The sequence below is a fragment of the Microtus ochrogaster genome, linkage group LG10 (genome assembly GCF_000317375.1).
Source record: "Microtus ochrogaster isolate Prairie Vole_2 linkage group LG10, MicOch1.0, whole genome shotgun sequence".
Lineage (NCBI taxonomy): Eukaryota > Metazoa > Chordata > Mammalia > Rodentia > Cricetidae > Microtus > Microtus ochrogaster.
This window is the reverse complement of record NC_022035.1, coordinates 260663-273918: the sequence shown is the minus strand read 5'-3', so window position 1 is coordinate 273918 and position 13256 is coordinate 260663. Positions and strand designations below refer to the sequence as shown.

General features: G+C 36.8%; 1 protein-coding gene across 2 annotated transcripts in view; it reads left to right on the top strand.

Moving 5' to 3' along the window:
• Positions 1-13256, top strand: part of Calcr (calcitonin receptor) — an 85675-nt gene that overhangs the window by 52348 nt on the left and 20071 nt on the right. The window contains exons 5-10 of one of the 2 annotated variants that reach the window (XM_005363677.2): positions 664-817; positions 2328-2438; positions 4750-4862; positions 6788-6879; positions 10026-10152; positions 11092-11199. In XM_005363677.2, coding sequence (XP_005363734.1) covers positions 664-817; positions 2328-2438; positions 4750-4862; positions 6788-6879; positions 10026-10152; positions 11092-11199 — 705 coding nt within the window. The remainder of the gene's footprint in view (positions 1-663; positions 818-2327; positions 2439-4749; positions 4863-6787; positions 6880-10025; positions 10153-11091; positions 11200-13256) is intronic. The other variant, XM_013352429.2, reaches the window with a different exon arrangement.

The following is a 13256-nucleotide window of genomic DNA, read 5'->3' as shown; positions in this document are numbered from 1 at the left end:
TTACAAGAAGCTAAGACCTGAGGCAGTGATGAAATGGGAAACAAAGTCAACTTGTTCTGAACCCTGATGTACCAATATGAACATTTAAGTATTACCTTTGCTTTCCTCACTGAACATGAATGACCGGGTGCAGGTCAAGTGCTCGTGGAGCCAATATGAAGAGCTTAAAGTCTATTATTTGGATTGCTCTGAAGGATAAATGAGGCAAATTTTGGCAGAGCATTCAATCTAAACCTGAGCAAAATATTTACAAAAGGGAAGCATATTTATTCCACCATTTCTACGTTTTTAAATATGTGAGCTATGATTCTTAAGATTCCAAAAGATTGGAAAAGCTGGCTTTAATAATGGAGATGTTTCAGAAATAAAATTATTTGCTTTGTTTCTGTGTAAACTTTCCAAAGACAATGAAATTAAAATAGGAGATGATCAAGGTGTGTGTGAGTGTGTGTGGTTGCCCTATGCTAAATAGATATTGGTACGAATATAAATGGATAAAATATGAATGTGAAATGTAACACATTTAGTATAGAATATTTCTGTGGAATTATGCATAAATGTTGCTTATAAAATAAAAAAGTTTTTATACTTTTAAAATCATCACTTTTATTTACGTGTTACTTTATAACCTACTTTTTAGTAATGATTTTACCTTTCACACAGAACCCAACTCCAGCTGTTCAGGCCCCTACCAATCTCAGTGAACCCAGCCCTACCAATGAGGCATTTCTGCGCACCATTGGGCGCAAGAAGCTGCTGGAAGCCCAGTACGGCTGCTACGACAGAATACAGGAGCTGCCCCCTTATGAAGGAGAAGGTAAGAGAAGTCATGTGAACCTATATGTGAAACATTTAAGAGCGTTTCTTCTTAAGGTCTACAGTGATGGATAGCTGGAACAGAACGGATTCTCAGTCCCCGCATTATGACGTGCTTGTCTCTTTTGTGCAGCAGAAATGATTTCCCCCTACTTCGTCTAACATCATTTTGGCTGTCATTTGCCCTTCCGACAGAATTACAACAATAACACAGCACTCACACCTAATAAGCAGGAACAATACAGGACTGAATGATGGCGGGGAAATGGGAAGAGATGAGCAGAGACTGCCTGAGGCAGAACCTGGTCAACCCCTGTCTTGTTTGGATTAATTAGGCACATGTTTCCTTCAATGTCAATTCATTGACAACCTCTGCTATCTTTTCTCTCTTGCTACCCCACCCCCAGTCCCATGGGGAATAAGAAGAGGAAAGAGTTTGCCTCCGGGAGCATTGTTAATCTATGTCCTTCTTCTTTGAAACAGCCTAAATATTTTCAGGGCTAAGGGTAGTCTACTGCTGTGGAAATCCCAGAGAAAAATAAAAATGAAGAATGTTTGTTAGCCAAACTTAAAATGGCCTTTTAATTCTCTTCCTTGTCTCTGAAACATTTAAAAAATTCAATTAAGACTTTTGCATAACTTTTAACACTCTAAAACAAAGCTACTTAGCAAGGGAGAAATGATTAAGTATACTCTACAAATGTACAGTTTTTTTTTTTTGGTTTTTTTTTTTTTTTTTGGTTTTTCGAGACAGGGTTTCTCTGTAGCTTTGGAGCCTGTTCTGGAACTCCCTTGGTAGACCAGGCTGGCCTCGAACTCACAGAGATCCGCCTGCCTCTGCCTCCCGAGTGCTGGGATTAAAGGCATGCGCCACCACCGCCCGGCAATGTACAGTTTTTTAAGTAAAAACTAAACAAAAAGTTTATTAGACTCGTCAAACTGATGTATTTTACTAAATTAGAAAATATCCTCATCTCTATGTAAATTTATTTCAGATTTTTGAGGAATTAATTTGTGTCATGAATTTTGATAAGTAATGCCCTCACCGAGTTTTCCTTCAAACTGCAATGCTGAACGTTCCTCGACTTGCATGTTACCATTTAAATTCAGCTTCTTGGGTAAACACTTTTTAAAAGGTTAATTTTCTATAAGTAAAAACTTATAAACATACCTCAGATCCCATTTGACAATTTCTGAGCAACACGTTATATTTCCTCATCAATTAAATAAATGGACAGAAATGCAATATTTAGGGTTCCTTCTTTTATAAGAAACCAACCTCAGAACTTCTTACAAAGCAAAAGAAGAACCTGCCTGTCATCCAGTGAGATATTTCTCCACATATATTAAAATCATCTGAAAGTTTATTTCCAAAGTAAAAACTGCCTATTTGAAGTCTGATTAGTCTTGATTGCAGTGGTAGGGTTAGTCCTCCTTATGAAGACAGCTTCCTATACACAGTCCTGTCGTTAGGTCGCATCTTCCAATGTCAACTTCTCTCTACACTCCAGGCCTATATTGCAACCGCACCTGGGACGGTTGGCTTTGCTGGGACGACACGCCAGCCGGAGTGACGGCCTTTCAGAACTGCCCAGACTACTTTCCGGACTTTGACGTGACTGGTAAGGTCTTAGTTTCACTTATGATTTTTGTTATGACTAAAAATGTGTTAAGCGGACGTGTAGAACCAAATGCACCTGAACTATGAAAGTTACATACAATATTTCACATTGACATCACCTTTCACTTTGTAACGTATTTTCATACTATTATTATCCTTTTATACTTACAGTGTATAACACAAAACTGTTGTTGACTCTGACTCAGCATATGATCTTGACATCCCTCAATTAAGAATTAAATATTTTCTTTATCTTCATGCAAACTTGTACAGATTGTATATTCATAACTTTTAAGAGAAAACACGTTGATTTTTTTTCAGGTCTTGATCCAGTCACATACATATTGTAGATGCCAACACAGAATGCTCAAGCAGAATGACAGTCTAGGAGGATCGGGTTCTAAATGACATGGGAGATTAAAGGGTTAATGTCACTTATTTTAATACTGTCATGCATAGAGATCTGAAATTTAGGTAGTTCAGTAATCAATACTTAGAAATAGTACAGTGGCATATGGGTAGATTCTCACAGCCTCAGTCCAGAACTATACAGAAAAAAAAAATGTGAGTAGAAAATGGCACTGGGCAAATTGAATCTAATAAAAGATGAAGAAAATCCAGGCCTAGAAGTGATTAGGTGCTTGGCAGGCCAATTAACTATACCGAACAGCTTGCTTTGGGAAGCAGCGTACAGCAGATGAGTTGGAGAAGGCAGACACCAAAGGGTTAGTGGGGGTAGTTACTTACTACGGGAACTGCCTGGTGAGAGCCAGAAAAATCATACCCAGCCACCAAAGAAAAAGAAAGATCTGCCCCACTGAATTAAATCTAGACGACGCTGAGAAGGATACATAAACTTTATAAAAGTTATAAAAGAGGTCCAGATGAGAAAATGAATCTAGATGGGATCAGCTAGAGACACACAACGTATCAGTTTCTAGAAAAAGATGAGATATTTTTGCAAAAGTCAAACCGTTCTGATCCAGCCAAAGGTGTTTAAGTTTCTCTAGATCTCCACAAAAGCAGATATGAACTTTTCTCTGAGGCAATATTTGGAAAATACTTTTGGGGCTTTCTTCAAGGAAAGATCTCACTTATTAAAGCCAAAATCCTATCCCAGAACAATAGATATAATCAAAGTATAATTACAAGGGCTTCTTTTAAAAATATTGTGAAACAAAATAAAAAAAAAAAAAACCAGTGTAGGCCAGACACTTTCAGGAATCTCGTTCTGGAAGGTGCTGTATGATGACGGGGGATTCTGAGCTGCATCCCTGTAACTGAAACTACAATGCTGCAGGTTGAGAATCCTTATTATCTCTGTCCAACACATGGCGATTCATTTATCTTGATCTGCAACTTCATTTAAGGTGACTTGACTGGAAGAAAAAAAGCTGTTCTGCAATTGAGAGTAGTAAGCCGGTTCGAAACTAGCAATGAGCTCTTGCCAAAGTAGCTATAAATATTAACTTAAAGGCAAGGTTTTGATAAGCAAAGTGGAGATTTCCAGTCATGGGTCTGTCTTTTCAGTCTAGTTTTTAGATGGATCCGTATTAGCTAAGAGTCAAAATCACTTCTAAAGAAAAAGACATTTGTCTTCAACGCATTTCAACTCCTTATGATTTTTTTGTTGACACAGGGCTCCATCTTAGTATCACAAAAACACTCCAGGGAAATGTCAAGAGGTTTCGTGTTTGAAGAAGTGCTTGGTATAAGACAGATGAGGGTGGGCTGAGGCGTCTCAATCAGCAAGTTTGTAAAGGCAGGAAGATGTGAGTTTGTTCCCCAACACCCATATTAAAATCTCATCACAGAGGCACACCCTCATATCCCAGTGCTGCGAAAGCAGAGGCAGAAGGACACGTCCACGTTATCCAAATTGGCAAGCTCCAGGTTCATTAGGAGATCATGTCTCAAAGCATAAGAGGGAAAACAATTGAGAAAATTTACAACATACCTACCTCTGTGCTCTGCACACACCGCACACACACAAGAACATACACACACACACATATACAGCACAAAAGCAAATAGTGAACAAGTGAGTTCAGTATTGGATTCTGAAGAGGACATAGTTTACAGTAATATGGAAGAGAGTAAACGGGAGCAATTTACCAAGGAGGCTTCTGAGACCCTGTACCTAGACTCACTCTATCACAGTAAATGCCAAAGTGGCAAGATGTCCCATGTTATCTCTATGTTTGTGTTCTACAATTTGATTCACTCTTAGGAATGGCTTGTGAGCTTTAGACTATTACTTTTCTTCTTTAGATTTGAGATATTGATGCACTACCATTCTGTTCCATTAACAGAAAAGGCTTCAAAATACTGTGATGAAAATGGAGAATGGTTCAGACACCCCGACAGCAATCGAACCTGGTCCAACTATACTCTGTGTAATGCTTTCACTTCCGAGAAACTGCATGTAAGCTCTACTTAAAATTTTAGTATTGGATGAGAGTGCCATTGTTTGTACATAGAAATGTATGCAAAACTATGAAATATCTGTTACCAAAAACCAACAAACAAAAGACCAACAGATTGCTATGTGAGGAATTAGGGTTTCTGAAAGACATTAGAGAAAATAGCATTTCCCTTCTTGTTGGTACTCAGTAGCAATACTTCTGCTTGAATGTAAAACTAGGCCAGTGATGATAAAGATAATTCTTTATACACAGCTAATAATGGGATTTCCTTTGGTGCCAAAAATTAGGCAGCATTTTTAAGGGACTCACTAATATCTTCCTCCTCCTGAGAGAGTTCCATAACCTCCAGTTTTCAGAAATCAACAAGTTAAAGTTACATCCTCTTAACACACATGTTGGATATGATCTCAATTTTACTATTGCGTATGGTGAAGCTTCCCATTGATCCACTGATATATTGAGGGCAGTACAGATAATTTCCAGAGGTGTTTATTCCAATTTGATAATACTTGTGCCTTACAGGCTGTGAAATACTTTTAATAATATCTTGGCTTTAAAACTCTTATTTAAGTCCCTTGAGGAGGGAAACATATACTATTTTGTCTTTAGCTACATTAAAAATCTGAAGATATTACTAAATCTACCACTAGCTCCTTTACTGTGAGGGCTGGGAGAAATGACATTGATATTCAGCTGTAAAGAAAATCTCTGAAGGATCCTGCTAGCTACCACATGGACCAATCATTTCCTTCAAAGAGAGACCTGTGCATTAAGTCAGAAACTAAAAGCACTTCATGCTTTGAATAGCCTTTGAAAAGTTCAGAAGCATATAAATATTTTCATTTATTAAAACTGAAAAAAAAATAACAACAACAAGACCAAAGTAAATAAAGACCAGTTGACTAGTGGGACACCTTGAAGATCAGATGAGGTCACCAAAGTTTTTTGGCCCCTTTACAAAACATTTAACTATTCCACATCATAGATATATGTTTATTCTCTAATGGAGAACTAGTCACCTAAAGAAGTTTGATGGAAGTGATATAACCATGTAGGGAATTTCATGAGTGCATGTTAATTAGGTTCATATGACTACGTTAGTTAGGGTGTTAGGAGCAATACAAATCAATAAACGACTCTCGCTGCTGCTGTTTGACCTCAAACACTTGACCACATGGAAGAAAGATATGGCTGTGAGAAGAAATACTCTCAGGTACCAGATGTGAACAAAGAAACTATAATGTTCTGAATTTACTAAGGAAAATATTCTTTTGAGTAAGCTAAAGTAACAGCAAGAGAACAGAAATAAATTAATTGTGGCCATCAAAAGAATAGAATTAGCAAATTGCTTACAAGGAGAACGTTGGCTTCTTTTGCCAAGAAAACACTAATGTAAATTTTTCATTTTACTTAAATTGATATAGAAAGGTATTATCTCCTTGAATTTAGAGTTAAATAAAAGTGAAAAGCTCTGCCACCAACCTCCCTAATCTCTCTGAGTTGTTCTAAGTTTCAGGGTTCAGAGGAATCTGGAAAGATTATTCATCTACACTTAAGTGAATTTGACATACCTGTTGCTGAATACAAGACCTCAGGACTTAAAATCCACCTAGATTGCTTACTAAGATTAGGGATAATAACTTTTAATTTATTCAAAAATCACTTCTGCAATATTTTAAATGATTTTGTGTCAAGAAATTTTGTTCTTTGAAAGTGAAAGTGGTTCTTTGAAAGTTTGTTTCTATGTACACCATTAATATAGAATAAATAATTTCATCCTCTGAAATATTTGTTATAATTTTAAGATACATTTTAAGGTGTAAACCTTTATTGATTTATGCCTACATTTAGAAATAGAAACTACTGTTTCTCTCCAATTCACGGTTTATCTTGTTAAATGATTTTCCAACTCTTTCTGCTATAGAATGCATATGCCCTGTACTACCTGGCTCTTGTGGGTCATTCTTTGTCGATTGCTGCTTTGATTACTTCCCTGGGGATCTACCTGTTTTTCAAGTAAGCACATTTAAAATACCGCTTTGTTTTTGTTTTAGGGTCAACTTTATTTTGCATCTTTATTCTCAGCAAGACAATATCATAAGAAAGTTCTTGAAGTGCCACCCTTCATTACTTATTATTATTATTATCATCGTCATTTTTCACTTTCATAAATAACAGTAACTCTTGAAAGAGTAGAGTTATGGGGATTGTGGGAGCATGATAAATTAGCAAGAAAACAGAAATGAGCTAAACATACTTTGATCTCTACTCTAAAGAGAGCAAGATCTATTCCTTATCATCCTCAAAGGCAATGTGTCTCCTTCCCATATTAATTTTGCAAACGCATAAGGGCCCTGTGATCATACAATAAAAATTCCTTTGACACAGCTAAGGTTCCACCGTGGACAGATGAGAAAAGATCCTCTCTTTTCTTTTACTCACACATCCTCAAGTTCAAATGCAGCTAACCTAATTATGAGTTGTATGATAAGTGAATTTAACCAGAACATAAGTAGGACCCGCAATATATGAGAGCATCCCACTGAGAAGGAAGGGTGCATTCTGACTTTCTCTGTGACTTTGACTCCATCAAGTAAGGTCAAAGAAAGCTTCTGAAAGAACTTAGTCCATTGCCCAGTGCCAATTTATTGACCTTCTTAGTTGTTGTTCAAACAATAACTTTCTAAGATAATTGGGAACAAAATCCCAGTGAAGGATTTAACCTAAAGTTGTATCTATATACTTGGTTGTATCACTTATGATGAAGTTATTAACTCGGAAGAGAGAAAGTTTCACCATAGTGGGGAAATTTAGTATGGTAATTTTGTATTTTATAGCATGAATCCATAGGATATGTGAGACATTAACATGTGGTAAGATTGTAACATGATAAATATTAGAAAATAATTCTCTAGAATAAAGGCAGGAGGTACTGCATTACCCTTTTATAAAAGTCCTATATTCTGGGATAGTACCTTTCACCTAAACGTTTACACTAGCTTCAGTATAAAATTTAAGTTCTTCTATATTTTGTTGCATAAAGTAAGACCGCTGAGGAGAAATGAGAAGTCTGTTTGTTCTCTGTGAGGAAATAAGAGCTAAATACCTGAACAGCAGCTAAAATTCTGACATGGACATAAATAGGTGCTGTGGAAATTCTGTAGAATTCCCAGCTTGTGGAGAGGTATTATTTATTTTGTTCATGTAAACATTTCCTCCCTAGATATGCCTGTCACCAATAGTTGACAAATACAAAAGCCAAAATAGGTGAAAGAGCCTAAGGATATTGTCTGGCAATATACATCTGCTATGACTTCACAGATAGGAGTCCAGAAAGATGAGATTTGAGGACACAATGGTTTTATTATATAAAAAAATAAGCCATCACAGCATGATGTCTCTGCCTAACCTAATTCAAATGGTGTACTTGCCCCTCTAATACATGAACAATTAAAGCAGAAACAAATATGAGAAAAACACTGCAAAAATAATCTTGCTATTTAAGGCATCATATCCTCTTTAAATGAATGTATATAAAAATCTTTTAAATAACTATATTTTGTATTATGAACTCTTGGAACTGGAAGCATGGCTCATGAGTAAAGAGCTTAGTGTGAAAGCAAGACGACCTGAGCAGAGGTTCCCAGCGCCCATGTAAAAATCCAGGTACAGCTCGTCTGTAGCCCCAGCACTAAGGCATCAGGAGAGACATATGGTTGCTAGAGGCTCAGTGTCCTCAGTGTCCACCCAATCTAGCTGAAATGGCAAGCTCCAGACTCAATGGGAGACTATGTCCCAAAAAGTAAAGAGCAATCAGAGAAGACTCAAATATTACCCTCTGATCTCCACACTCATATCCACACAATTGCATCCCCAACCCCTCCAGACTCAGGAATACACCTACATATATTTCAAATCAAAATAAGTTCGAAATGCTGTAAATTGAGGTTTCTCTGTCCCTCCCCATCCCACAGTCGCTTCTAACTAATCACTCAGAGGCTTTGTATTAATTACAAACTGTTTGTCCTAAAGTTCAGGCTAATTACTAACTAGCCTTTACATTTAAATTAACAAATTTCTATTAATCTATGAATGGCTATGTTTCCCTGGCTTTAATCAGTCTTCTGGCATCATGCTTCTTAGGCTGCTGGTTCATTTCTTTTCAAACTCCGCCCTTCTCTCTACCTATATTCAGTTTGGCTTTCCCACTTAGCTGTATTCTGCTTTGCTATAGGCCAAAGTAGCCTCTTTGTTAACCAATAAGAGCAACATATACTCACAGAGTAGAGAAGGGTTATCCCACAGTAAAAGCTTATATACACAATGAACCTTTATTAAAATAAAACATCCATAATTTATGCCTCATCTCCTGTGTTACAAGTGTAAATTTAAAGTAAGCCACATGTGCGTTCTTTATTGTAACACCACAGTAACACAGAAACTGAAAAAGTATCAGTATGGATAATCTGGTACCTAAATTATTGACTGACACAAAATAAATGCAATATAAGTGTTTGGTATAATTATCATTGCTATCATCATTATTGTGTTTGGTACTAATAATGACTGTAGAATAACACAAATTCTGGAGAGCTTTCCTTGAGTTCCAAATCCAAATAATTCTCTATGTTTAAGGTATGTTACATGCATTTGAATATATAGTGACTTATAGATAGAATAATAGAATGCTAATATGATTTTCATTAAAATATTACCCTGATAATACTAGAGATAATTAGCCCAAGGGGAGAGCACATCCCTAGCAAGATACTAATCCTCTACTGAAACAAGGATTCAAAAAATGGCCCCTAGCACTTTGAGCCATGGCTACATTTATTATTTTGTGTGATTATAATTTTGAATATTATTTATTCTTTTACTTTTCTTGTGGTTTTATTTTAAAAAAAGAATTCAAAGGTGGGGTTTTAGCATCATGCCTTTTAATGAAAACTGTTGTGAGTCATGATGATTTATTTGTTTGCCATGGTGAAGGGCAACTGAGAAATAAAGAGACATCCCCAAATTAATCTCATGTTGTGATTGCTCTGCTGTGTTCTGATCATTATAATTGAAAATACACTTTTCATGCTAGCAATTGATTCTCTGTGTCTTGTTGCTTTATCAGTCCTCTTCTGTTTAATCTCTTATTGTTTTTCTCCCAGGAGCCTGAGATGCCAAAGGGTGACGGTGCACAAGAACATGTTTCTCACTTACATTCTAAACTCTATCATTATCATCATCCACCTGGTTGAGGTAGTGCCCAACGGTGATCTGGTGCGACGGGATCCAGTAAGCACTATTGGGTTTTGATTTTAATTTCATAAATACCTATAAATATTAAGTACCTATGAATATTAAGCATAATGCCAAAGCGTGACTTAGTTAGTTAAAGTATAATCATAATTAATTCTGAAGTTGAGTTTTATATTAAGAAAGCCTATCAGTGATTCATGAAAGTAATTGTTACACGTTAAATGGGTGGGGATCTTTGAAACTAGGTAAGTAAGAATTATGCAATGAATCATATGTTTTATGACAACCCAATAATTTATCAGTGACAATGATCTACTAATATCTATGGAAATATTACTGAGCACTTCTTGGGAATACAAATAATACTAGACTTGCCGTATCAGTGGCTTTCAGTAAATTCCAGTTTGCCACTGATTATTATATATGGACAAAAAAAAAGTGATTGTTATGCTCTTAGGGTGTGCTTTTGCAGTCACTTCAGCTGTAAGCCCTTGTGCATGGACTCAAATAAATCACACAAATATGGTCAAGTTCTATGTCTACACACTTGGAAAAGATCCATATTGACATAAAGAAATAAAAAAAAAAAACTTAAGGTCTACCAGACAGACATTCATGAAACTCATGTCATGTGCACCATTATTCTATGTATTATTGAGAACTTGTCATTTGGCTCTTACTGCCTAGAACTGCCATGGATTCCTTTTGCCAAAATTTTCCTGAGGGTTGCTTATGAAATTCACACCTGTCTTTAACATTCTTTCTTTTCCTCTTAGATTGTGCTCCTCATAATACTTTCTAAATGTGTCTACACTTTAGTCAGCTGGGGAAATAGAAATATTAGCTAGTTACTATTCGCATGGTGCTGACATTCAGTTGCTATAAAGTCAATTACAAAACAGTCTCATGATATAACGATTACATTGCATGTGAAATTGCCAATATTTGATCCTTTCTGTTCTGAAACGTTGACAGATGCAAATATTTCATCATAACACACATATGTGGACAATGCGGTGGGAACTGTCACCACTCTTACCCCAGAGTGCAGAGGGAAAGATGGACTCTAATAACAGTGAAGTGGTATGATGAGGACTGGCCTTCAAAAACTTGGGACTCTGTCTCCAGACACAACCAGCCTGGGACAAAACCACAAGGGGGGAGGGGGTGGAGGGTTTGCTTTCTCCTATTTCATTCTCATCTACTAGTTTGTGTAGAGGGTCTCATTCACTGAGCTGAATCCAGAAACTGGCGATCAAGGAAACTTTAGTAGATGGAGATAGATTGTCTATATGTTTCCAGAACAGTGGGAATGGGGAGGAGAGGGAACCAAAAAGCAGAAACTGGAACTATCTAGCATACAGAACTGGCCAGGGCATATTTTAACTTTTGTTTCTCTGCTTAACTGTATTATGCGAGCATCTGTAGATAGCCTCATTTTTCAAATCTGGCATTTGACAGTTATGCCAACCCAATGACAAAAATGCGTGAAATCTGCCCAGAGCATGCATCCTGCATAACAGTGCATAGCATGGGAAAGAAGCTTAATTTGGCTTCTAACGAAACCTACAGTGCTAATCACTTGCCATTTGGATATATTCAGAAATGGATTGTGATTCTTCTTTAAAACCCCTGCCATCTGCTAATGGACACAAAGTCTTATCTTACCTGATTGTGTAATCAAATGGATTTTCCTTGATGACTTTTCTTTTTAAATTCCAACTGATTGAAATAAAGTTAATCTCATTTATTTTAATGCTAACATTTCCAGTGAGAAGTGGATATTACTCTATATTTAAAGTTAGAAAACTAAAGTTCTGTGAAGGCAAATTTCTTTCCTGTTATGACTACTTGGAGATAGGATTCAAAACTAGCCTAATCTCATTCAATCCTATCTCTCTTTTCTATACTCTTGACGGTCTGTTATTTTCTTATGTTCTTGAAAGAAAAACAAAGCAGTCTCATCCATTGCAATGATTCTCGTCATTAGCCATGCATAGTATGGTTAATTAATGAGCCAACTCCATCAAAGTAGAAGCAATGCACTAAGCATCTCTCAGGACTGTCTGAGTTTTGGCTTTTTCATTTCTCATTAAAGGGTGGCACTTCAGTTATTGAATAACCGACCACACTGCCCTGGGACTGGTGCTCTGTCATACTGTGAAGTACTTAAGCTCACAAAGAGATTTTCTCCCATCTGCTTAGCTTTCTCCCCTGCTGTTCTTAGCAAAGAGGACCCTCACAGTTTGTAGGATCTTGCTGACCTTATTATCATCTTGAAATAGTCCAAAAAAGCTAGTCTCTACCCCATTACCAAGTTTACTATGAAACTGTAGAAGCTAGTGCAAACTTAGCCATCAAATGAGAATAAAAAAAAAAAAACAACCAATAAACCAACAAAAGGCCTTGCTTGTTCTTAAGGAGTTGTCCTAGACCAAAAGAAGGATAATACTTTTAGGATTCCCCAAGAGCATAATATTGTTGTAAGCTCACAAGGTTTCTGCTAACTCTTACCAAGTGGCTAAGTCCTTGCATCTCCATGCTTGTCATTTCCAATGACTTTATTACACAACTTCTTGTTCATAATAGTCTCATTAACTGTCTTTGCTAAATGATTTCCCTTTCATAAGCTGTCTTAGTGGAAGACATGCCAAGGCATTCTTCCAGTCAAGCTGTTCTTAGCCATCACAAAATCATCTGTGTCTATCCTGTGGCTCCTCCATTGCCTAGAACCTTTATTGAAGCTGGTGAGCAGATGTCTGGAGGGCTGGCCTGGCCACTGCGCTGCTGACTTCCTGGGAAAATGTCAACGAGATCTTAGGAGAGCCAGAGAAATAAACAGGACACTTTCCAGTAGCATGTAGATAAGAGGTTGATTCTCTCACATGCCTTAGAGCAAAGGAAAAGAAGTTCATCCTGGAGGCATGAAAAACAAAAAGCTGGTTCTCACATCAGTACCTTTTTAATCTAACTCATTAGTTTAGATATATAGGAATAAATAAAGAAAACACATGGTACACTATAACAAAGAATTAAGTGTTTACTGAACACTCAAGATTCAGACGCTAGTCTTCAGCCTGGGCAGAAATGGTACTATTAGGTGACAATATGTCCTTTTGCTGTCTACTTTTTTGTCTCTA